The sequence below is a fragment of the Protomyctophum bolini genome, assembly GCF_963924005.1.
Source record: "Protomyctophum bolini genome assembly, chromosome: 10".
In the NCBI taxonomy this organism is placed as follows: Eukaryota; Metazoa; Chordata; class Actinopteri; order Myctophiformes; family Myctophidae; genus Protomyctophum; species Protomyctophum bolini.
In genome coordinates this window covers 20226219-20250599 of record NC_137871.1, presented here as the reverse complement: position 1 = coordinate 20250599, position 24381 = coordinate 20226219, and the positions used below count along the sequence as shown (strand labels likewise).

General features: G+C 42.9%; 1 protein-coding gene across 1 annotated transcript; it reads right to left on the bottom strand.

The window, feature by feature from the left end:
• Positions 1-241: 241 nt before the first annotated feature.
• LOC308322218 (eukaryotic translation initiation factor 3 subunit J-A-like) lies at positions 242-988 on the bottom strand (the record flags this gene model as incomplete). Its single annotated transcript, XM_080773412.1, has 1 exon — positions 242-988. One exon carries the CDS (start codon positions 986-988, stop codon positions 242-244), a length of 747 nt encoding a protein of 248 aa, XP_080629538.1.
• Between the last annotated feature and the right edge of the window lie 23393 nt (positions 989-24381).

Genomic DNA, 24381 nt, shown 5'->3' with positions numbered 1-24381 from the left:
ATACTATAATATGGAATAACCTATACGAAAATAATGAAGACACCCTGCAGTTCTCATCAATGGCCTAGAAGGTAAACATCTCCAACCAGTAGGGGCTGGTAGAGACATCTTACAGTTGCTTTTTGAGGAGGTTTTGAATTTGCAGAAATAATTGACCACACACACACACACACACACACACACACACACACACACACACACACTGGGCACATCTCGAGCACCAGTGGAGCAGGAACCGACATCACATGAAGTCCTCAAAATCCTGGGCGTCGCCGCCATCATACCCGTCCATCTCGTCCCACATCTTGGCCTTCAGACCTCCACCAGCGCTCACCCCTTTATTCTTCTTCGTCTTCCCCTTCTTCTGCTTCTCCAGCTTCTGCTTCTCACTCAGCAGCGCCGACAGCGATTTGCTGATCTTCTTCAGCTCCTCGACTTCCAACGAGATGCACAGCTCGCGGAACAGGGAGTCCAAAAAGTTTGGGTAGTGCACCGACTTCTCTAACTGCGCAATCTTCTCCTTCAGCAGCTTCTCAAACTCTACAAAGTCATCCTTCGAGGACGGGCATATGGCATCGAGTCCCGTAGCACGGTCATAGGAGCCAACGCCGAAAGCTTCTTTCAGTATTTCCAAGTTTGCCTCCTCCTCCTGTAGCTTCTGCACCCTCAACCTCTCCGCGAGTTGCTCCTCGGCTGTGAGGTAATCTACTCCCACCTGCGATGCTTCCTCTTCTTGTTTCTTCTTTGACTTGCCCTCTTTCGTTTGATCACTCAGCCTCTTCTTTTCGGATGCCTTCGTCGCTGTTGTGATCGCTTGTGTTTTCTCCACCGTTTCGTCTCCCTCCTCCTCCTCCTCCTGCTCCTCGTCGTCGTCCCAGTTGTCTTTGATGTCTTCGTCATCTACGTCTTCGCCTTCCCATTTATTGGGCATCACCACCGTTTCAACCAGGAGGTCGGCTACATAGTTTTCTGCCTCCCAGTCAGCCATGTTCTTGGCTCCAATGCTTAGTGCGTTACCTCTCGGACACTGTTTGTGGTAACGTTGGCTGGGACTTCAGTTTCGCCGTTCCTTTTATGCATTTGTTGGCCGTGATGTCACAGTAAGGGACATGTCCATATTTGGGCGCTGCATTACTCTGGCGTTGACGCCAGTTGTCGTCAGTTGTCTCCAGTGGAAGTAGGCTACTCTTAACCAAAGTCCATTAAAACGTTGCTCATTTACTTTTGATTATTTGACTATATACGTCTTCTACTTTAGGTCTAATTGATTGATTGATTGATTGATTGATTTTTTTTTTTTTTAGGTCTTTGTTTACTACAAATCAGCACATCTGATGAAGCACATCATCAACATCAGAAATGTCGAAAAATAAATGACTAGCAGTATTTTTACAGTACGGTATTAAAACTTTAACTTCCGGTCATCAAATTTCTTATTCCTAAAAAAGTTGTTTTAATTTTTTTACTTAATAAATGTATTTGTAAATTGACTCTGTTACAAGTAACAGGCCTGCATTCAAGACTTACATTAAATTAAAAATATACCACTTAGATCTGGGCTGTATTTTGCGTGTCTTAAGTACCAGGTCTTATTTCCTAACTTGAGTAAACTAAAGACCTGGAGGCGTGATCAATGCCATTTGGCTATTCTGAGTGGCCAAAGAGCATTGATCACGCCTCCAGGTCTTTAGTTTACTCAAGTTAGGGAATAAGACCTGGTACTTAAGACACACAAAATGTGTCTTAGAAGACCCTCTCATCTTAGTATCAGGGACCTGAGTCTACACCAAGTAGCCAATCTACAAGCTCACAAAGTGTCTCACTCACAATGCACACATTACAGCCTGGGGTCCCCCTTCCCTCTTCACCAAATCACTTTACTGGGAATAGTAGATCTAGGAGCTTGAAGATATGATATTCTCTCAATATCTGCATGCCCCAGAATGTGGTTTGTGTGGTTAAATAGCCACACATCCTCAGAAAGGCTGCCTCGTCTAGAATTGCATTATGTTCTGTGGGAAATGGATCAGGCTGTGATGCTCAGCTCTCCATGCTGAGCCAGTGGTTTAGCGTTTCAATGGCAGTACTTAACTTGAAGCTATTAGGTTTGCTTTTGAAAGCATGCCCAATGTCACTTATATCGCAGGTTGCAGCGTTTTAACCCCATAATGTGTATTAGGCAATGCCAATAGCATTTGGACTGTGATTGGGGATATCACAAAACATCATTTTTATCACATCCTCATTCTTATATGGTGCATTTATTTAACAATATAGGCCCTTGCATTACACTTGAAATAGTGTAATGCATTACTTCCAAATTGTGCAAACCAAGAAATTATGTGTTTGTTTGCTTAATCGAATCAATTTAAATGGCTGTTGAGCTTGTAGATTTTTAATAGGGCATGAGTGGTTAAATAAAATACCTCTCGTTGGTGTTGTATATTTACTTGTCTGGCCATTGTATAATTAAAAGTGTGTGTGTGTGTGTGTGTGTGTGTGTGTGTGTGTGCGCGTGCGTGCGTGTGCGTGTGCATGCTTGTGATTGTCTTTGTTTTGACAATGTTTTCACTTTCATGTACGTGTGTCTGTGAGCAACTAAACCTTGCACGCACGCACACACACACACACACACACACACACACACACACACACACACACACACACACACACACACACACACACACACACACACACACACACACACACACACACACACACACACACACACACACACACACACACACACACACACACACACACACACACACACACACACATAATGCCTACGATTGATTCAAAGTGCCGGGTCCCCAGTTCAGATAGGACTATTTTGGGGGTCGCGGCCTTAAGAGTTTGGGAACCCTTGATCTAGGGAACGCAGACAGGCGGCATTAAGGGTCGGGTTCCATTAGCACCATTCCCGGGTGGGGGGCTCACCTTTCAGGGAGCGAGGGGATCAGGTTTGCAGCCGTGCGTTCATGGTTCTGATGCACTTCCAATCGGTTAAAGGGTTAAAGGCAGTCAATGGGATCTTGGCAGTTTGTGTAACGTATAGCCTCCTCAGTCGGTGTTGCCAGACTAGCGGTCAGGTCACACGACTGAGCCACCCAGGTGATTTCAATAATACTAATAATACTAGTCTTACTGTGCAGTACATGAAAACTCCTGTCAGACGGTCGTAAGTTAGTAAGTTAGTTACGGCATGGCTAACGTGCATGCCTATTGAACAAGGACAGGCTGGGGAGGGACTTAGCGAAGGGGCAATTGATATAGCATGTGTTGCCTTCCAGGCTTGGGCCTAACGTTCAAACATGTTTGCGGCTCCAGACAGAAATGGCGTGCATAGACATTTAGAGGGGCAGGTGCTCAAGTGAAAAAAAGGGCACCTTGTGCAGCGCGTGGAACCGGCCGGTTGCCTTAATAGTGTGAGATTTATAGATGTTGGGGCCTAAATAATATATTAGAAGCTTTTAATTAAGAATTGATCAATGTCACGATGGTCCCGTATACTGTACACTGTTTTTTTCAAAAGGGCACATTGCTGAAAAGGGCAGAGGGTGATCTAGCACCACCCCCTAGTGTCTATATGTGCATGCCACTGCCAGAAAGATTTTATTATGTTTTTGTTCCAAAATAGCTCTTTTGACATTCATATGGTTGCTGACCCCACATGTCCAGTGGGCGTATAGGCTATGCCGTAGGTATGATGAAAAACATTCATAAGGTTGCTGACCCCACATGTCCAGTGGGCGTAGGCTATGCCATAGGTACTGTATGATGAAAAACATTCCTCGACTACATTTATTTCACTGACAAAAAATAAATAAAAACTATCTGATTACTAAAACTAAGACAAGAAACTAAATAAGAACTAGACTAACATTTTCGCTTGGGACAGGGGGAGAAGAGATCTAGTAGAACAAAAACTCAACTTAATATATTTGACCTTCAGCCAAGTATAGAATCTGCCATTATGACGCCATCAAGGTCTGACGAAATAACTAATATTGTTTTGGCAACAAAATCATCTGTAGATTTAGTCGACTAAAATCTTATGAGATTTAGTCGACTAACACTAAACTAAAACTTCCTGGCAAAATGAACACTGGCTTATAAGAAGCATACTTGGCAACACTGCCACCGGTATACAGAGGTCTGCCCCCCCCCCCCCCCTTTTTGCAAGAGTCCCCATCTAGGAGTGGGCTCTAGGCGGATCGCTTAGTTGCATGTAACTGCGATACCTCCGTGTCTGTACAACGCGTGTCTGCTTTCCCGCCTGTATAATTAAATAAGAGCAGTGCACCAGGCATACCTGGATGTGTCTGTGTCTGTGCATGCTCAGGTTCTGTCAGGCTGATGAATAAATGAATTGTCGCTGTCGGGTGGAATCCTTGTATTTCCAAATACATTACTTTTACATTATAACTTGAAATATGGAGATACAAGGTTTCTATACTGACCCGAGGCGAAATAAGATAGCTTGTGGGGCATCCGATTTCTTTGCTATTTCTATAAATACTCTTGGGGCTTGTCATGGCTTTTGTCCATTTCGTGGAATGTAGGAGAGCTGCGAGTGAGGGTGAGAGACACGTGAGATGGACGGCAGCACAACAAACAGTGAACAACCAACGTAAATCCACTCTTAACAGCAATGGGGTGGTGTGTGTGTGTGTGTGGTTGGGGGGACTAGCTTTATACAGTTTTATAGAGTATAAAGCTACGTTTCAGACCTTGATAGTTAGATCAAAGCGATTAGAAGTCAATGCAATGACAAGAAGCTGCACAAACGGGCTTTGGGCAAACGAGGCAAACAGGACGACGTGAACGAAGTGAAGGGCTGCCTGTTATCTTCTCACCAGCGGGAGAAATCCAACTGAAGCGACCCGCGCATCGCCCCGACAGCCCAACCAGCGCAGATGTTGTCCAGAACCTTGGAAATGTTCTGGCTGCTTGGTTTTATTCATCCAGTTCCAACTGAGCAGTTATTACATTATGAGTTGCTACAGGGAGGGTGAAATGAACAAACAAAGGTGTTTGAAGTGCTGTGTGTACGGGTCCTATAGAATAAATATACAGACACAATCCATTTGTACATTATCACAGTTGCATGCACACCCATACTATATGGGGCCATTTGGAACCCACTCAAGGACACTTTGAGACCCACTGAGTGTTTCCAGTGAGCCAACAAGCACAATAGCAGCAGCACCCTCACTCTGTTTCACCAGAATGGAAAAGAGCCTTTAGTGTCATCGTAGGGCTAACAGCTGTGAAGGACGTCGGAAGAGGCCCAGAAGTAGGAAGAGTTAATTCCAAAATGGCGTATGTGCAATTGTGCATAGAGCCTATTGGTCCCTATCATGCTCCAACAAGCCTAAAAAGTGTTTGACGTTTCTAGCCCAAGAGGAGTCACTTGGGCTTCAAATGTTAAACTGCGGTAAACACCTTTCCAGCTTTCTTTTGCAGCACCTTCATACACCTTTATGCTAAAATAGCAAATCTAGAAGCTCACAACTTGTTACATCGCAATGCATTGTGATGTGATGTGGGGGGGGGGGGGGGGGCATTACACATGACATTGAAAAATATCAGACTCCCATGTTGGGAAGCAGTAATATGTAATGAATCATAATACAAAGAACTGGCACTGCAGACATCTCCTACTGTATAATGCACCACGGGATGTGCGTGCACACATGCAAACATGCACACACGCAAGCCCCACGCAAGCCTGCACGCACATCAAGCACCTTAAGGGAATGATTCTATAATTAACTTGAAGTTCTCTGTTTTTGAGCGCTGGGAGGAGATGTTATAGGAACTCCATGAGACAGACAGACAAACAGACAGGCAGGCAGGCAGGCAGGCAGGCAGGCAGGCTGACTGACTGACTGACTCTGACTTTGGTTCTGGGTGGTTCTTGTTTTTGGAATCGTTGATGGCTCCTGGCGTGTCCCATGCAATTCTCGTCTTCACGACTCCTTTATTAATTTTAGGATCACAACATAACAATGTAGGCGACGTCTGAGCATCTTCTAAACAATTCTGTTTGACATGTTGTTTTGCAGCATGACACAACTGAATCATTTAGTCTGCTGCCACATTTCAGACAGCGGGATGTGACACAGGAATTCTACCCTCAGACAAATTACCATCTGCTGTCAGGCAGAAACCTTGTATCTCCATTAAAGTGAAAGTGGATTGTGGTGTGTGCAACCGCTTCGAATGTTATCAACCGATAATCACCAAAGAATCTCTATGGGGGGAAAATATAGATGGGCTTTCATATTGTGGACCCACGAAATGGCCACCACTGCTATGCCCTAGGCTACACACCCCAAATAAATATTCTGAAGAAATGATGATCTTTAGATGTGTTGAACTTCCGGGTACAGCCCATGGTGCTACGAATCTGCCATCTGGAATAATAATATCAATGTCCTTAACTTATTTTTAATATACCTTGCCAATAACAAGGAAGTCAACGGTGACTGAGATCTGAGATTGAAAAGCAAGGTACGCAATTCAACCATTCTTTAGCTCCATGGTCACTGAACGAAATATTGGACCCGATTGTCACAATTATCGGACGGAATGCATGCTTTCCTGTTGAAAACGTGTGCTGAGGAATTAGCCCCAGCATGGCACAGGCTTTTCCAGCTGTCACTAGACTCACATACAGTGAGATCTGGAGAAAATCAGTGATAGTCCCAATCCCAAAGAAAGCATGTCCACTAGAGAATAACGAGCTCATCTCACTTTGAAACACCTGGAAAGTAAGGTGACATACGCCAGATTACTTTTTATCGACTTCAGCTCGGCTTTTCACACTATACATCCAGATATTCTGTTGCGTAAATTAGCTCAGTTAAATGTGAACCCCTTTATAATTAAATGGTATTTTTCTTTTCTCTCTAGTAGACCACAGAGGGTGAGATTTAACTCGGTGTTCTCAGAGGAGACACTACTACTAGTAGTACAGGGGTGCCTCAAGGAACAGTCAGTTCCTCTTTTCTGTTTACCTTGTATACGGACGACTGTGTCAGCTCACATCGGAATCAATTTGTTATCAAGTTCTCCGATGACACTGTGATACTTAGTCTGCTCAAGAGTGATAATAACATCCTCAGCCATACAGAGGGAGTAGACAAGTTTATAGAGTGGTGTGATCATATCTACACCATCTGAAAATAAATGTAAACAAAACAGAGGAGGTCATAGTAGACCCCAGGTCCATAGGAGACCACAGTATAATTAGTGTCCATGACCATAACATCAAACAGGTCCCCTCATATAAATATCTGGGAGTACAGATCAATGAGGACCTGAGCTGGCACACGCATGTTACAACACTGTGTTCTAAGATACACCAACGTCTACACTTTCTCAGAAGACTTAGGCTTTTTGGAGTCAGTAGAAATATCATGTTGACCTTTTACAGAGCTAGTATAGAGTCAATCCTAAAATACGGTATATCCAGCTGCTTTGGCAATCTAACTGTGAAATACAAGTCTCAAGTAAATAGGCTAGCAAACATGGCTGGGAAGATCATGGGCATGTTCACCCCACCCATCACTCCCCAGGCCATCTTTGAACAAGCAGTGGTGAGACAGGCTCGGAATATTGTATCTTACCCCTTGCATGTACTGTACCGAGAGTACGAGCTAATGCCATCCGGTAGGAGGTATAGAACTCCACGATGTGCATAGATTTAAACACTCTTTTGTTCCCCTGTCAACTAAAATGCTCAATCAGGGATTGCCGAATGCACTTTAATGACTATAGTTGCACTTTATCAAGGGAATGTGTGCAATATCTCTGTTTTGTGTATGTGGGTGTTTCATGGTGTTTTTTCTTTTCGTATGTGAACGTGTCTGTTATTTGTATGCAGCTGTGACTCTGTCTCCAAGACAAATTTCTCCCAAGGGAGACAAAAGAAAGATAACCTTGAATTAAGGCACACAATATTTCCAAGATGTTCATACTAAAATGGCTTTGTTTCAGACACACACACACACACACACACACACACACACACACACACACACACACACACACACACACACACACACACACACACACACACACACACACACACACACACACACACACACACACACACACACACACACACACACACACACACACGGGGGTTACGGATGGAAATTAGCATTCTTGCCATAAATCAGGTGTGTTTGTATTGTATTGTATTGTTCATTAATATGCACTGTCCCGTCCAAATAAACCTATAAATAACCTGCCCTTTATTTTGTAAAACTGTACTTCGTCTTTGACACATTCTTGACTTGTGTTTATGTTTATTGAAGGATCCCCATTAGAGACACATGACTGAGCCTCTAGTCTTGCTGGGGTCGTGACTTTAGATGACTTTTAGATTTGACATGCTTTGCCATCATGAAACTGTGCTGCTTCCTTTCACATGCAGTACATGTGTGAAATTTAATCTGTCTAAGGATCAATAAAATCTTTATTAAAAAATACAGTGTGTGCGTACATCCGCACGTGCATGTGTGCTGATATACATGGATCAGGCTCCATTTCCCTCATGCATAACAATGCTTTGTGTCTTAACCCATTAAGACCTGAGACGGCCAATTAAACAAACAAGTCTTCTAAATCCTAAATTTAGTCTGAAAAAAACGTATGTTGCTATATCAGTGGTGCTCAAATGTTTCCATGTCATGGACCCCATCTCAAAATATTTAGTTCCAGGGACCCCCAGAAGTACACATTTGAGTTAAAAATATAAAAGTATGTTCAAAGATTTGCGCAATTTGACTCATAGGAATAGACTACGTGACTGACAACCAGGAATAGTCTGGTGACCACCAGAGAGACGGGTGACAACCGGAATGTAGACGGCACCCGGGAGCAGTATGGGTTGGCACTGTGTCTTCCATGAGGAGGAAGCCCAACAAACCCACGATGAGGCCATTAGGAGGGCCATTCAAGACGCAAGCGGAGTCTGCAGCACCACCCTTGCCCAGGTGGAGCCTGCAGAAACATTGCGACTCAAGAATCCACCACTCCTGAATGAACTGTCTGGTGCTGGGAGTCTGGTGCAACGCACAGGTCCTGGACCTGGTGAGAGCCGGAGTGGACCTGGTGTGCCTGGACAGGACTCAAACCACAGAGCCTATAGTCCTTCGATGCGCCAGATTGATCTATACCTCCCAGTCCCGGCAGAGTAGTTCCGGAGCAATGGATTGTGTGGCCCTGGTCTTTCCCTAATGGGACTGATCGAGGGTTTAGCTACAAAGAAAATAAACACATCCGATGCGTTCCCGGTTTTAATGGGTCAGAGACGGCATTCTTCTCATTGCTCATTCTACAGTATATAATAGCCAATAAACTACACCAAGGGCTTCTTATAGATCAGTGTACTGAAGCCACTAACATATCGTCACTGTCAGGGTGGAAACCTTGTAGGTCCAAAAATGTTCCTTTCATCACAAAAAAAACAAACAAAACAAAAACAAAACACACAAAAAACACTGTACAAGCTCAGAACGTGTCACTTTGTGATGCGTTGTAAGCCTAGTATTTTCACAACTCTTGCCTGACTAAGTTGGGCAATGATTTACGACGAAGCACAATGTTGAAATGTGGAGATGCAAGGTTTCTGGCCGTCAAAGGCAATATTGAACACATGTAGCTAATCTACACGTTATATGCAAACCATCCAAAAGTGATTGATGTGATGAAAGTGTTTGTGTGTGCACAAATGCATGTGTGTGTGTGTGTGTGTGTGTGTGTGTGTGTGTGTGTGTGTGTGTGTGTGTGTGTGCGAGCGTGCGTGCGTGTGAACGTGTGTGCATGGGTACTTGCTTGCCTAATTGAAACATCCGACAAGGAAGCCCCCATATGTTACCCGCAAGATTGCGCACACAATTCAATGAATATTTACGAAGTGTCTATATTTAATGCATAAGCCAGACAATGAGGAAGCGCATGTGTCTCTACAATATATGTCGGTGGCCATGTCTCCCTGAATGACTATACCTTTTATCTGTTAGGACAGCCACCGCATATATTTGATGGATATGGACGTGAATAAGCTACGTATAATCACCTTATGAATCATCGCATGGCAGCTCTACAATGAGTGGATCACTCTGCACTCTACAGTGCTGCCTAAGTGCTACCCTAACTTTTTCCCATGCCACCCTAGGGTACTGTGCTGGGAATCCACCAAAAAGAAAAGTGTTGCTTGCGCAAATGTATTGTGCGCTGAGCAGTGTTTCTGAGGTTTATTTTATTTTTAATAGATTATATATTAGCTTTGTGCCGTGCCTCTCTACCCCTCTCAGCCATTAAAAAAAAAGGTAACCTGAGACCTCTTGCGGCTTATTGCTTTAATAACTGTAACCCTTTTCACTGCAGAATTACAGTAAAGAGCTGGCAGCAGCTGTTCTTTTTGCATACTGTATTTTATAATTACAATAGATGAATATAATAATGTAATTACTGTATACCTGCTCAAAGTCTTTCCAGTAACTTACTGTATTCCTGCTCAAAGTTTTTCAGTAACTTACTCTATTCCTGCTCAAAGCTGCTCAGTAACTTACTATATATTTATAGTATTTAAACTAAATCTACAGTATATGCACTGTACTACTACTAAAACGGTGCATGTTTGAATGAGTGAATAGGTTATAGACAAATTCAGAAACGGGTCTCATGGTCGCAGCAAACTTATTTATTGTAGGCAGAGACGACATATCTGCAGTGTAAACTTGCAGGTCTTCTACTATATTGAATGGTAGAGTTACTGATGTTAGTCTGCTCAAACGTTACTCTTTTACCTGCTTTTTACTAACACTAGCTTTACAAAGATGGCTGCTCCAACAGTAGTGGCAACATTCAACATTGGAGAGAAAAGGAATATCAAAAAATACACTGTGTCTGAGACCAGAGCCATAGAGTAATGGTTGAGATGAAGCAGTGAAAGGCCCTGAAAGATACAAAATACCCAATACCCAAACATTCTGTTGTATGAATGAACACAAGGCTGCTGTACTTTATACCTCATACTAAGCAAGTATATTTGAGGATAATTCAAGCTTTGCCTATGCTGCAATGTTGGGGAGTTTAATGTTGTTTAATACAAGCAGATCACAGATGCAAATTGGATGAATGGGCTGAGACTGGATGGTGTTTTAGGTTATAGGCCCTTTGTCTAATTTGTAGTCTTAGCCACCTTGTAAACAAAAAATTAAGCTGTCCATATTTTATACTCATTGAAAATTGCATACTCACCCACCACAATCAAACATGGAGTGTCAACAAGTGGGACAGTCAACTGGACAATGGCTCCTTAAAAAAAGAACAGAAACAGAATGAGCCTTCCATGCTGGCCATGAACTACAATTGAATTAACATGGAACAGAATTAATGAAAGCTAATTTAATTAAAACCAGTGAGTTAAATGCATTGAATTGAATGAGTTAAAATTTCTTCCAACATAATCAAAAGTGTTGAATTAATATCAATGTAAACTGACACAAAATGCTGACATGTGCTAGCTAGCTAGAACACATGCCATGTGCTATTTTATCTAGCTAGACTGACTAGAGCACATGCAGTTTTCAATAGCTTTTTCAATACACTGCTAAATGGCAGAAAACTAGATAAAGCCTACATATTTCCTTATTAAAATAATGCATACATTAGCTTTTTAACATCTGACAAGCATAATAAAAAGTAGGACTTGCTCATGTTGTCTGCAATGGAGTCTTTTTAACTATCTTCTTCCCAGGATGCTTTGCTGTTCCCAGAATGCATGCTGTTAACAGCAAATTTACAGCAATTCCTGTAAAAAGTACTTTCTCTCTCCCAGAATGCATGATTCGTCAGATCATCCCTGGGCAAGTTTTAAGACATGTGCTTGGCGGTGATTTTTAAGTTTAATAACCGCCAAATTATATGAGGTTACAGTTATCTTTGCAAAGAAACATCATGTAAAATAGTACATTTCAGAGCCTGTAGGTATACTTTTTAACTTTTACTTGAGTAATTAATAGTTGCACAATGACTTTTACTTTACCAAAGTTTTTTTTCCTGTAGAAACTGTTCTTCTACTTAAGTGCAGAATGTAAGTACATTATCTGCCTCAAGTACTGCAATCACTGCCTGCCCAGAGATTCCCATACTGCCTGCTCTCCACTAACTCATCGTACAAAACCCCTTTCATCCCGGACTGTCAGAGTCTCTCATGATTGCTTGAAAGCAAAAACACCATCCAAACAACATCTCTGAGGCAGTTATAAGAGACTGAAGAGATGACTCGAAGCAGATATGCACGCATAGCTGCCGGGTTCAGAAAACCTTGTAAGTCCCCAAAACCAATGCTGTATAGTTAATGAAAAAGGTGTTTCAATGGATAATGTTGTTATTCCCCCAGAGTCCATATAATGCTGGCGAAAAATTGGCCAAATATATGACTGATCTACAAGCTCACACAATGGCTGTATACAATGACTGATCTACAAGCTCACAATGCGTCCATCGGATTTTGTGGCGAGTATATTTGGTGTAGACTGAGAAAGTGCAAAAGTCCAATTCTCTATAAGACTACAGGGGTGTAATTGATTGATTATAGAACAAGTAGTTCCGAGGAAGCACTAGCTAAGCAATAGCTAAGCTATAGGCGTTTGCATGGGACATTTTCTGTCGTAGAAGCTCACCTTTGAGTGTTATATTCCTTAATTTAATTCTTGATTAGTCATGAATGTGAACAGTACGAGGTACATTCAGACATTAAGGCTAAAAAGATAAAAATGAAGCAGATCTATTTTGAGGGATTTTGCGCGACACTCTTGAACGAAGAAGTAGGCCATTCATTTGAACTTTAAAAGTTGAGATGCAGAGATACAAGGTTTGCGGCCGTCGGCGGCGATGCAGAGACGTTGATCCGCTTGTTGACAGCGCTGCTGTGAATCCATTCGACACCTCTTTCCTCCTGCTGTCATATAGTCATTCTTTCTTTCCGTTTTTCATATATTTCTTTTTTATATTTTAGTTGTTGTTTGTTGTTTACCAAGCAGGAACTACAATGATTACCTTCCCACAGCCCCCAAAGCGCTCAGAAGCAACAATAACACCTTCTTAAACCACAAAGAGACAGAAACAGACAACCGTGCTGTGAGAAGAATTTGGATAAAGTTGGGCAGAAACATCATATGTCCAAAATCGGTTCCTTATTTATTAACATCATTATTTTTTTAATTAAACTACTGACAATATTGTTGCGATGTGACACGTGAACTCATAGGTTGGCTTTGCATTCATGCGACACTCTTGTTTGATGAAGTAGGGCATCTTTTAATGGAAAACATACAAGGTTTCTGCCCGACAGCGACAGTAGCTGAGAGCCATATACGGGGGAAGAGAATGAGCATAAGGGTTTGTTTTTTCGAATCATCAGCTTAAAATGCGCTCAGTGGAGCTCTTTTTCAGTTTTCATTCATTCATTCATTTATTGTGTGGGGGGGTATTATTGCTCCCTTGTGAGGACGTCCATTATTTAATTTTTTAATGCCATTTAGCGCAAACCTCTTTTAGGGCTGAAACACGCTCTCTCTCACACACACACTCACTCACTCACTCTCACACACACACACACACTCACTCACTCACTCACTCACGCACGCACGCACGCACGCACGCACGCACGCACGCACGCACGCACGCACGCACGCACCAAATGTGGTGACCTCAGTGTTCTCCGCTTGAAACATTACCGTGGGGGGTGGGGAGACGGGCACATACTGTAGGATGGTGAACCAATAGGAAGTCAGCATATGTTTCCTGCAGTGCTAGTTTGATCCACCCCTGTATGCCCATAAAAACACAGGGCTCTTTGCAGGTTAGGGTCTCACTTATCCGCTGTGTGTTGTCAATGCTATTATATCCTACTGGCTCACCTACCAATGAGGAGGCACGAGCAGGAGAACGTAGAGCCTTCAATCTACTCCTCCCAACCAACACTCCCCACGGACAGGTGTTGTCTGAATACCTCAACTCTACCTGAAGTGACACACGTATACACCACCCTCCCCGTCCAGCTTCGCTCCCTCAAACACAGGGCCAGTTGTGTTTATGCACACTCAACAAAGCTGGATGCAATAGTATAATTTCTAAAAAGAGTTTTATGATATAAAATGTTAGATTCAAGGCTTGATTTATATACTTAGTTGTGCAATGCCGTCGCACACACCCAGAATAGGCAATCTGCAAGGTTGTAGATTGGCTATTTTGGGTGCATGACACTGGCATGCAATAGTTATAGGGTCAAAAATGGCAAAACGTGTGTGCGTGTGTGTTGCGACTGAAGGTCGCATTTACTATGAAAACATGAAAATGTGCAATTCCCATCAGTGTATCACTTAAAATCCCCATACATGGGAAAGCCCCCATATAGTGCCCAGGTCTGCTGTCGCAATTAAGCCCATATGGAAGCCCATATTGAATGTCAGAACAGGTTCTGACATTCCATATGTTGATCGTTCATCCATCCTTCCTCTTCAATGTCTCCCTTTTTGACTGATCCTGTTCATTCAAACTCTAGACAGGCCTGCCCCAAAGTTATTAGTGCAGCTGCGCCCGGCAGCCGGCGAAAACTAGAGTTCTCAACAGGCCCTCATCAAACCCTGTACACTCAAGAGAATGTCCCCGCTACCACCCTTAGATCTCCATATGGAGCCGACCTGTTCTGATGTTCCATATGTTGATCTGACCCCATCAAACACTCAAGACATGCTCCTTATATGGCCAGTACAGAATTAATTCCATCATTTCCATGTTGATCTGACCCCCCATGCCAAAGCGCAAACGCTCGCCCAGCTGTCTGCCGTCAACATTGCATAGTTTCTCGCCCTTACGTGTCTTACTGGTGTACGTGTAAACATGCATGCGTATGTGTTTGTGTGCATGTTTCTATGCGTGTGAGGATGATGTCCCCACAGCTGTAGTAGATTTGATGTTTTTGTGATATGGGTGTACAATTAGAAAGAGATTCAGGTTGGGTTTAGGGTTACAATAGACATACAGTAGGTTAACGTTAGGGGTTAGGGGGTTAGACTTTTCCCTATTTTATATTTAGTTGTGCGGCGATGTCACACATACAAATAGCTTCAATGAGACACATTGTGAGCTTGTGAGCTGTTGTGAGCAATTTTTCATCTTTCATATTCAATGCTGTCCTAATATTTATGCCCACACAAGTATAATACAAACCGGTATACGGTATGTGTGCGTGCATGTTCACATGTGCGTGTTTGTGCTACACGCACATAACCATGTGTTCCTTGTCGTTTTGTGCTCCCCCAGGCGTGCATGTGAAACATGGCCACTGCAGGTTCAGTTCATGCAATGTTTTCCAGCAAGCCTTCGTTTTAAGCACAAGGGCCCATAAAGCTGTCAAATTAGAACCAGGCGCTTCGCACCAGTGCTCCACGCACGCACACACACACACACACACACACACACACACACACACACACACACACACACACACACACACACACACACACACACACACACACACACACACACACACACACACACACACACAGCAGCCTTACTCGCATGCAAACACAAAAGTGCAGACACGCACCGTGCACACATGCTGCTCCCTTAACGTCATTGCAGATACGGAGAGCATGCTTAAATGAGCACTGCTACCTGTACACACACACACACACACACACACACACACACACACGCACGCATGCCATGCACACACAAACATGCACACACAAATATTACTACACTTGTGAGGACTTCGTCCTCTTAGGATGCCAATTTTGCCATCTACAAGCAGATCTGAAAGCCAGCCATCAACAAGCTCACAACCCGTTGCAGTGCTTGTGTATCATAGTAACATCCAACATCGGTCACACGAAAATAGCAAATCTCTGAGCTTGTACAATTGTGACTCACACACGTACATTTTAAGCTCAGAGATTTGCTATTTTCAGCATGCACCACCAGCGTACATCCAACACAGTACTATAGGGACGGCCTATCTGATCAAACGTTAGATGCAACGGGAGTCCCCGTTTACCAGACCCACAGAGAGAGAGTTGCGACATGCTTTAATCTCGCCACAAATCGGGGTGCTATGCGCTGTTGTTCCAAACATAGACATATATAGGTAGGTAGACGCCCCTTTCTCCTCTTGAGCGTACAGTATGTGCTCAAGGAAGGGAAAAACATTCCTGCTCACAAAGACAAAGTGTAGCTGTATATCGGCTAGTTGAACTATTTTAAAATGATTTTCAAAATAGTAAAAAATGGCAAATAAGTTTAGGGATAAGGGTGGCGGCGCAAGATGGAGCCCTAAGGGCTCCATTTTCGTCTGATCTTTATAAATACACTGTTTTGGGATTTAGCAGTGGGGAAGGGGTGTTCCCCCACTAAAGTTGGTATTTTGGTTACCTGTCTAAATCCCTAAAACACCTTCGTTACCCGTTATATTATGCATAGGTGTGGTTTGGGCGAATAATTAAACCAATCACCAGTCCACGTGCCATTGCCTTTAAGAGATCCCTTATCCGTTGCCCGTTATGCCCAGTTCTATATTGCTTCATAGCCTTACGGTCTATAGCCCATGGAAGAGTGTTGCGTTGCTGCCTTGAAGTCTCCCCCCCTCGTGCCGTTCTTTTTTTTTTTCTCCACCCCGCACAGAGCCAAGAACACTCGTCTTTTCATTGAGTCACAACTCGCTCAAATCTTGCTAATTTTTTTTAAATTCAATAAACTACGAAATTCAGATTTTCATTTGGTATATAGATTGTGCGTGTAGACGGTCAATTGGATTAAATCAATTGGATTGGAATTGTGCACGCCGCACAATGCCTGGCACAAGCCAAATAATAACGTCTTTGACTATACAATTATAAACACAATGGACAGGAAGTGGCAGGCACTCACTTCTGCTGATTATAGGAAAATTACAAAGAGATGCGTATAGGAGAATAAGGAGAGATGACGCAGCCTTACTCCAAGGACATTTCCATGCAGGCGCGCAGAGCGTGCCGCTCCACCAAACTAATTTGGCACGGTTTACGGGTATAAGTTACGGGTGGTTTTAAACTCCACTATCGTCTTCCCAAATGTGTGTGACCAAAATAGCAATTTAGGGGAAAGCGTACCAACACGCCCATGACCACACCTCTAGGCGCAAATACCGGTGTCGGCAAAAAAGATAGCGGGTGACGCTTGACCAAAATAACATTAAGGGACAGAGAGAGTTCCTATATTCGTAATTTTCGGGCAGCGGCTGAATTGCGGGCCGCTCTCAGGTAATGGCGGCGATGAAATTGGAGCCCTTAAATGTCTAATCCTTAGCCTAAATCCAACTGCTTTTCATGAATCCAAGGATCAAAACAATTAATAACTTGAATCTCTCCCTATAATTGTAAGCATGCAACTCCACTTTTTAACGATAAAACAACCTCTTCTTTTGTGAGGACCAGGAACATTGTCCTCAAATGTCTACTTCTTAAATCCTAATAATACTTGTAGGGGCAAATTTGGTATAGTAGGCCAGTGTGCACACACACGCGCACGCACGCACACACACGCGCACGCACACACACGCACGCACGGACACGATACACACAGACTCGCACAAGGAACAGAAAAACAAGATATACGTGCCCTGAATCGATATAGCAGCGAATGTGGTCTTTTTTGGCGTTTCTCATCAGTTTAGTAAGTTGTAGGCGGTGTGGAATATTGAATATGTAAGTGACAGCAGATGCTGTGGGATAATAGCGGAGCTGTCTCCTTATATGCTGCATCAGCAAGCTATTAGCCCATTAAAACCTAGGTTCCACAAATGCCCTGTAAAATGTAGTTCTCACACAAAACATGTTAAAAAAATTGCCGATGTACTGTACATCTGGTATTTTTGGAATAGCCAACGCAAAGAAATAAAAATAAATGACACACATGCTTCCCCGGTTTTAATGGGTTAAAGCTGTATAAATGTGAACGCATTGATTGCCCCCAGCAAGTACGTACGCACGTACGCAAGCAAGCATGCACACACAAATTACAATGTCTTCATCACTGCAGATTGTAGACACACCATGTATGGATTCTATACATTAGCCCACAGGGGCTCCCAAACTATTCCATAATTATGACAAGGAACCCCTCGAATCGGAGCCATCTCATCAGGCATATTTTTGTAATTTTCTTAGGTAATAGCCGATCTTGGGAAACAGCCTACGTGCAAGATCACAATGTGTCACAACTCACATCGCAACACATTGAGCTTGTAGATCGTCTCTCTCTGCTCTATTGTTTTTTCCAAAAATGACCCAACAATGCTGTCGTGTGATTTGGACTATACAGGGTCACCCAGTGACACCTCATGGAACTCAGGTTGGAAAACAATGGTCTGTCAGTGTGTGGATCCCCAGATGAAAGTGAAGTGACAATTTAAAGGAGTAGTTCACCATAAATATACTTATTTTCTATCAATTAAACACCCCATGAAGCCATTCCTAAGCCAATAATTTGATGACTGAGTCACACAAGAATTCTTGGCTAGGAATTATAAATAAAGAAAAAACATTACTTCAAGAGTTATCAGATGTTTGATAACTCTTGATGAAGTAATGGTCTTTCTTTCTTTCTGCTATAAAACTGGTCAAATATTGGCCAAATTGTCTGAGAGAGGCCGAAAATGTGAAAACATGTGAGATCTATCAAAACCTCATGTTGCGAGACATTGCAAGATTGTAGATTTACTATTTTCACAATTCCTGTGGAACCGAGTCAAACTACTGTAAATGTAATGCTTCAACCCCTACAAGTGCCTGGCAGGGTGGGGTATCTCCAGTTCAAATATGATTATGTTTGGGGAACGCAGCCTCACAATGTTGAGAGAAACTGGTCTAGGTCAGTGGTTTTCAACCTTTTCTGTACCGGGGCCCAACTTGAAAATCTTTAACGCATTTTGGGTCCGTCCATCTGACCACCAATGCTGTGCATTTTCAGAGCGTGTTTATTTTAATTAACAAATCAATTGATTGTTTCCGGCTTGGATGCAATTGACCTATAGCTAAGCCCCTCCCCAAGCTGCTATGGTCCAAACAAAGCTAAGCATAACATGGTCCACCAATAGTTTTCCTATATAGAGACACACGGGGAATACAAATTTCTGTCACGGTGTGTCAGGTGAGGACCCAGAAGCAGAACCAGGCAGGCAAACTGATGCAGTCCAATATATTTAACATAAAACTCGCAGTAAAGTGTAGCAGGACATACACAGTAACATTGATTTATAATCTGACAAGGGAACACTGAACACGGGGAGGTTTATATAGACTAGACACAGGTGCAACAGAACTACAATCAACACTGGGATTGGCTGGGAGACTAACAGGACACAGGTGGAGAAAACTAGTAATCACAGTGAGGTGAGACAAGACAGGCAAACAGCACTAGGCAGAACAGGAAACACTAGGGCAACACTACATAATAAAAGTATACAACAGACAGATATCGTGACAATTTCACGCCCCCAAATGAGACGGCGCCCCCACTTCAGGTCCGTTTGAACGGTATACTGCAGCTGTCAATGCAATCCCTATGAGAGGCATCATAAAATACCCTAATCTCACTGGTTGATTACCGAGGCTGTATTTGTCCTTTTCAATGTCACATACCACTGCCATCTCAATATACAACCCACAATGTACTAACTATAATATACTCCATCAGAGATTCAAAAGTGCTAGCATTGTGAATCTCAAGTCAAAGTGGTCGCACACTTATGTGTCACGGTCGCATCCCTTGGGGGTATCAATACCCCAATATTATATATTTGTTGTTTTATTTTATATGCTATGTATTTGTGGAAAATTATCTAAACAGCATCTTGCAAGACTAATTAATAATCATCTGGAGAATTCACTAGGTAGTTGAAAATGTCAGGATATGCCACTCCTCCATTTGGCTGGGTTATTTTCCCAACTATTGAGACAAATTAATTAACAAGTTGACAACAGTAAAACACACCGTCGGAGCTCCGAGATAGGTAGGACATAAATAAGCCTGTGACATGTTCAAAATATAGACATGAATGAACAAAGTCAGTCGGGATCGGGATGTATTATTGAGAATTCCACTCTTTAAAGGCGGTGCTCGTAGCCTCGTAAAGGCAGTGACGTCCCTTAAAAGCGACAGGTTCTCTGTCAGCCGTCTCCCCTCTGCTCTGATAACATTATGGGCAACTCATTCAAGTGGTAAATTAAATGTGAAATACATCCTCTATTGAGAAAACAAGAACATAATATATGTTGACAAAGACACTTCATATTTTTATTCATATCAATGTAGTCTTCAGTTCATTTCGTATTATTTTAAAAGTAGGCTAACTTAACAGTTGGATTTCAATGGACTTCTATGGGCTGGCCTGCAGAACACTGTTCTAATGGACCATAAGTGGGGCTGCTGTCTCATGTGGGGGCGTGCATTTTGTAGTCCCTGTGTGTCTCTATGATGAAACATTGTTTAAAAAATAAATGTCGCACACATATTTTTCCAGTGCATATGGCATTTGGAAGAGATTTTGAAGGTCTATTTCCAAAAATGAACCAGTATTTAATGTGTAAAATCCATGATATTTACATTGGAATGAATGAGCCCGGCTGGAAAGTGTCCAAGTGGGAGTGTCTAAGTGGTAGAGGGTGGGGCTTTTCTAAAGGTGAATTAGAATTTAACCTAGTCTACTTCTAAATTCCTATTCATTTTAGTGTTGTGCCAATTAATCCAGGGCCCACTTGCAATACCCTTATGGCCCGCCCACAGGCTCAGAACCAGTGTTCTAGACCAGTGTTTCTCTCGAGGATCCTCCAGGGGTCCTCGAGAGGGGGTTCCAGGGGGTCCCCAGAAAAATATATTTAATATAGCATCACAATCAATTTTAACCACTTTAATCCTGTATTAAGCATTAGTTATTTGCACATATCCGATCTGCAAGCTCACAAAGCATCACATCGTGATGCATTTTGAGCTTGTAGATCGGCTACAGTTTTGAATATGTTTGAGAACGTTCTTTGAAGAAGAACGTGTTTGAGAAGTGTCGTAGAGCACAGCTATAGATCTTCTTTTTTCTTCTTTTTCCATTTTTTGTAATGCCATTTAATTAATGACAAACACAGAATGTAGGGGGGGGGGGGAGACAGAGAATAAAAGGTGGTCATATATTTACTCACAAACCAATGAAATGGTTTCTGTGACCCGAAAAATGGGTCGGGACCCAGTGTTTGAGAAACACTGTTCTATAGGTCATTATAGCCGCTGTGTTGCAGAAGTTGCAGTCAAAGTCCCTGGGGGGATCACTAGCCCACCGCACCATGCAGGAGGACGCTATCGATTGAAACATATAGCGGATGAGGAAATGGCTTACATCGATAAGGTGTACAATAGCACCACACACACACACACACACACACACACACACACACACACACACACACACACACACACTTTTATCAACTCCACTGCAATTATGGTGCACAGTAACTAAGTACATTTACTAGGACTGTACAAAGGGGTATGAAACCCTGGGCTACAGATTGAGTGCTTTGACCTTTTAACAAAAACACTTTTTGTTTTTACCAAAACAAATCTCTTATCATATACAGTGAGTACATACATACGCACGTACATTCTGAAAATCATGTAGCAATATCGGCAATTTTCTGCAAAGGTTTTTCCCAGAATAGGTAGGCTGGGGCTTTTTAAGTGCTTAAGTAAAAGCAAATATATATATATACATTATGCAAACACAAAACAAGAAGTAATGGCTGTGATGACAAACACCCATATAGAGCTCTCCAGAGACAGTGCTTCAGCTTGTACAGTGATCAGGTATACACAAAAAAGAAGGCTCAACATCGCCCTCAGAATGATATGGCTCCCCCTCCCTTACTAGAAGCCGCTGAACCGATGCGGCTCCCGCTCACCCTCCACTGTATAAGCAATTGTTTCTTTTATGGGACATTCATGGCTTAATGGATAGCTTTTCAGGGATCAGTGCGGCAAGCGCTTAATTGTCCCGCCGGTCTGACTTCTTGTGATTACTTGGGGGGGCTTCTTCTATTTTTTTATTTTTTATTTTTTTAGGGGCTTTGATATATTTTCCGCTCCACACCGCGCCTCACAAAGCTATATAAGCAGCTGTAATTTAACGCCACTGTCGGGGGGGGAAACCTTGTATGTCTGAAACGGTTTTGTTTTGAGGGGGCAAAAAAGAGAACCTGTGCTCCAGTTATCATGTATTTAAGCCCTTGTAACCACTTCAACCGCTGTAGTCTTCGAGAACTGGACTAGAGTTGCAACCGCACTTTGACCATTTGTTCTGGCTACACCCAACCGCACTTTGACCATTTGTTCTGGCTACACCCAACATCACTTTGACCATTTGTTCTGGCTACACCCAACATCACTTTGACCATTTGTTCTGGCTACACCCAACATCACTTTGACCAATTGTTCTGGCTACACCCAACATCACTTTGACCATTTGTTCTGGCTACACCCAACATCACTTTGACCATTTGTTCTGGCTACACCCAACATCACACTTTGACCATTTGTTCTGGCTACACCCAACATCACTTTGACCAATTGTTCTGGCTACACCCAACATCACTTTGACCAATTGTTCTGGCTACACCCAACATCACTTTGACCATTTGTTCTGGCTACACCCAACATCACTTTGACCATTTGTTCTGGCTACACCCAACATCACTTTGACCATTTGTTCTGGCTACACCCAACATCACTTTGACCATTTGTTCTGGCTACACCCAACATCACTTTGACCATTTGTTCTGGCTACACCCAACATCACTTTGACCATTTGTTCTGGCTACACCCAACATCACTTTGACCATTTGTTCTGGCTACACCCAACATCACCGCCAAAAAACATTTATTAATAGCCGATCTACAAACTCACAGTGCAACGTGCTGTGAGCTCGTCGACCAGCTATAACGTTCTTGCATAACGTTGAAGATGTTACAAAATCACACTTGTGTGAAGTGAGGGGGCGCCTCACTTCTTTAAGCAAAGATCACACTTGTTTAATGTGCTCTAAACAGACATTAGAAAGTCAGCTTGGCTGATGCATGATGGCAGGTGGGTGACTTGTTGTGTATGGGTCAGACTCATCACATCATACATCATCGTCCTGATAAAAGGCACCGCTAACTTCCTTTCCTTTATCCTAAGCCATCCTGTCGTTAATTGGGGGTATTCATTTGTATATATTTTTTGATATTATGAAAGGGCTCAGTGCTTTGCGCGGGGTGTGTGTGTGTGTGTGGGAGACCCCCACACCCCCTAACACCCCCCCCCCCCCCCCCCATATTCAATCATGGCGAGACAGAAATACATTTAGGCCCCTGCCGACTCCGATGGGGTCAAAAGCGGGATTACCTCGATTATGTTTCGATTTCAGCCGCTGCTACCATGAGCTGCTGGGATTTGATTTCTCTCCACTTTCTTTCTCTCTCTCTCTCTCTCTCGGTCGGTATAACATAGCGAGTGAGTGCTAACCACTTAAACCCTATACTCAGTTGACCGGAGGGTCTTGCGGGTCGGCTATTTTCGATGAATGTTGTTGGCCCCCACAGTATTGACACTATGGGTTATAGTGCGGCAAGTCTCAACCTGTTTCCCAGGGGCCCACAGGTGGACTGTGAGGATATTATTCAATTCAATACAATTCGAACTTTATTCCATAGAGCATTCAATCTCAAAGTGGGATCCAGGGACCCCCAGGAATCCTTGGAGGGGTTCCAGCTGGATCCCCAGCAGAAAAGAAAGAAAGAAAAAGATCACCACTTATGTTGGCTTATGGCTATTCAAAAAGATCTATAAGCTCAAGTGGATTTGGAAAAGTAGCAAAGATATAGAATATATATTTTTAAACATAAATCTTCTCTTCTGGGGGCACAAAAACCTTTTCAAATGGCGGTCTGCGGACAAATACATATATCAATTTGGGGGTCCTTGGCATGAAAAAGTTTGAGAAACCCTGCCATAGAGTAGGCCCTACACATCAAATAAATTGATCAGCTACAAAAACATGATATCATGAATGGAGTCTCTAGAGTTTATGCAGCCTGGATGAGTACCAGAGACATAGGCCTAATGTATCCTCACTAATACTGTTCTGGGACTCATCCAGGCGGGTCCCATTTCACAGGTTTCAAAGGTATACAAATCCTTTGAAAATAGCCAACATTTTAATAGGTCTGAAGTGGTTAATGTCTATGTTTTGTAACATGGCGACAGCATTTTGACCCACATGGTGTTTTCCA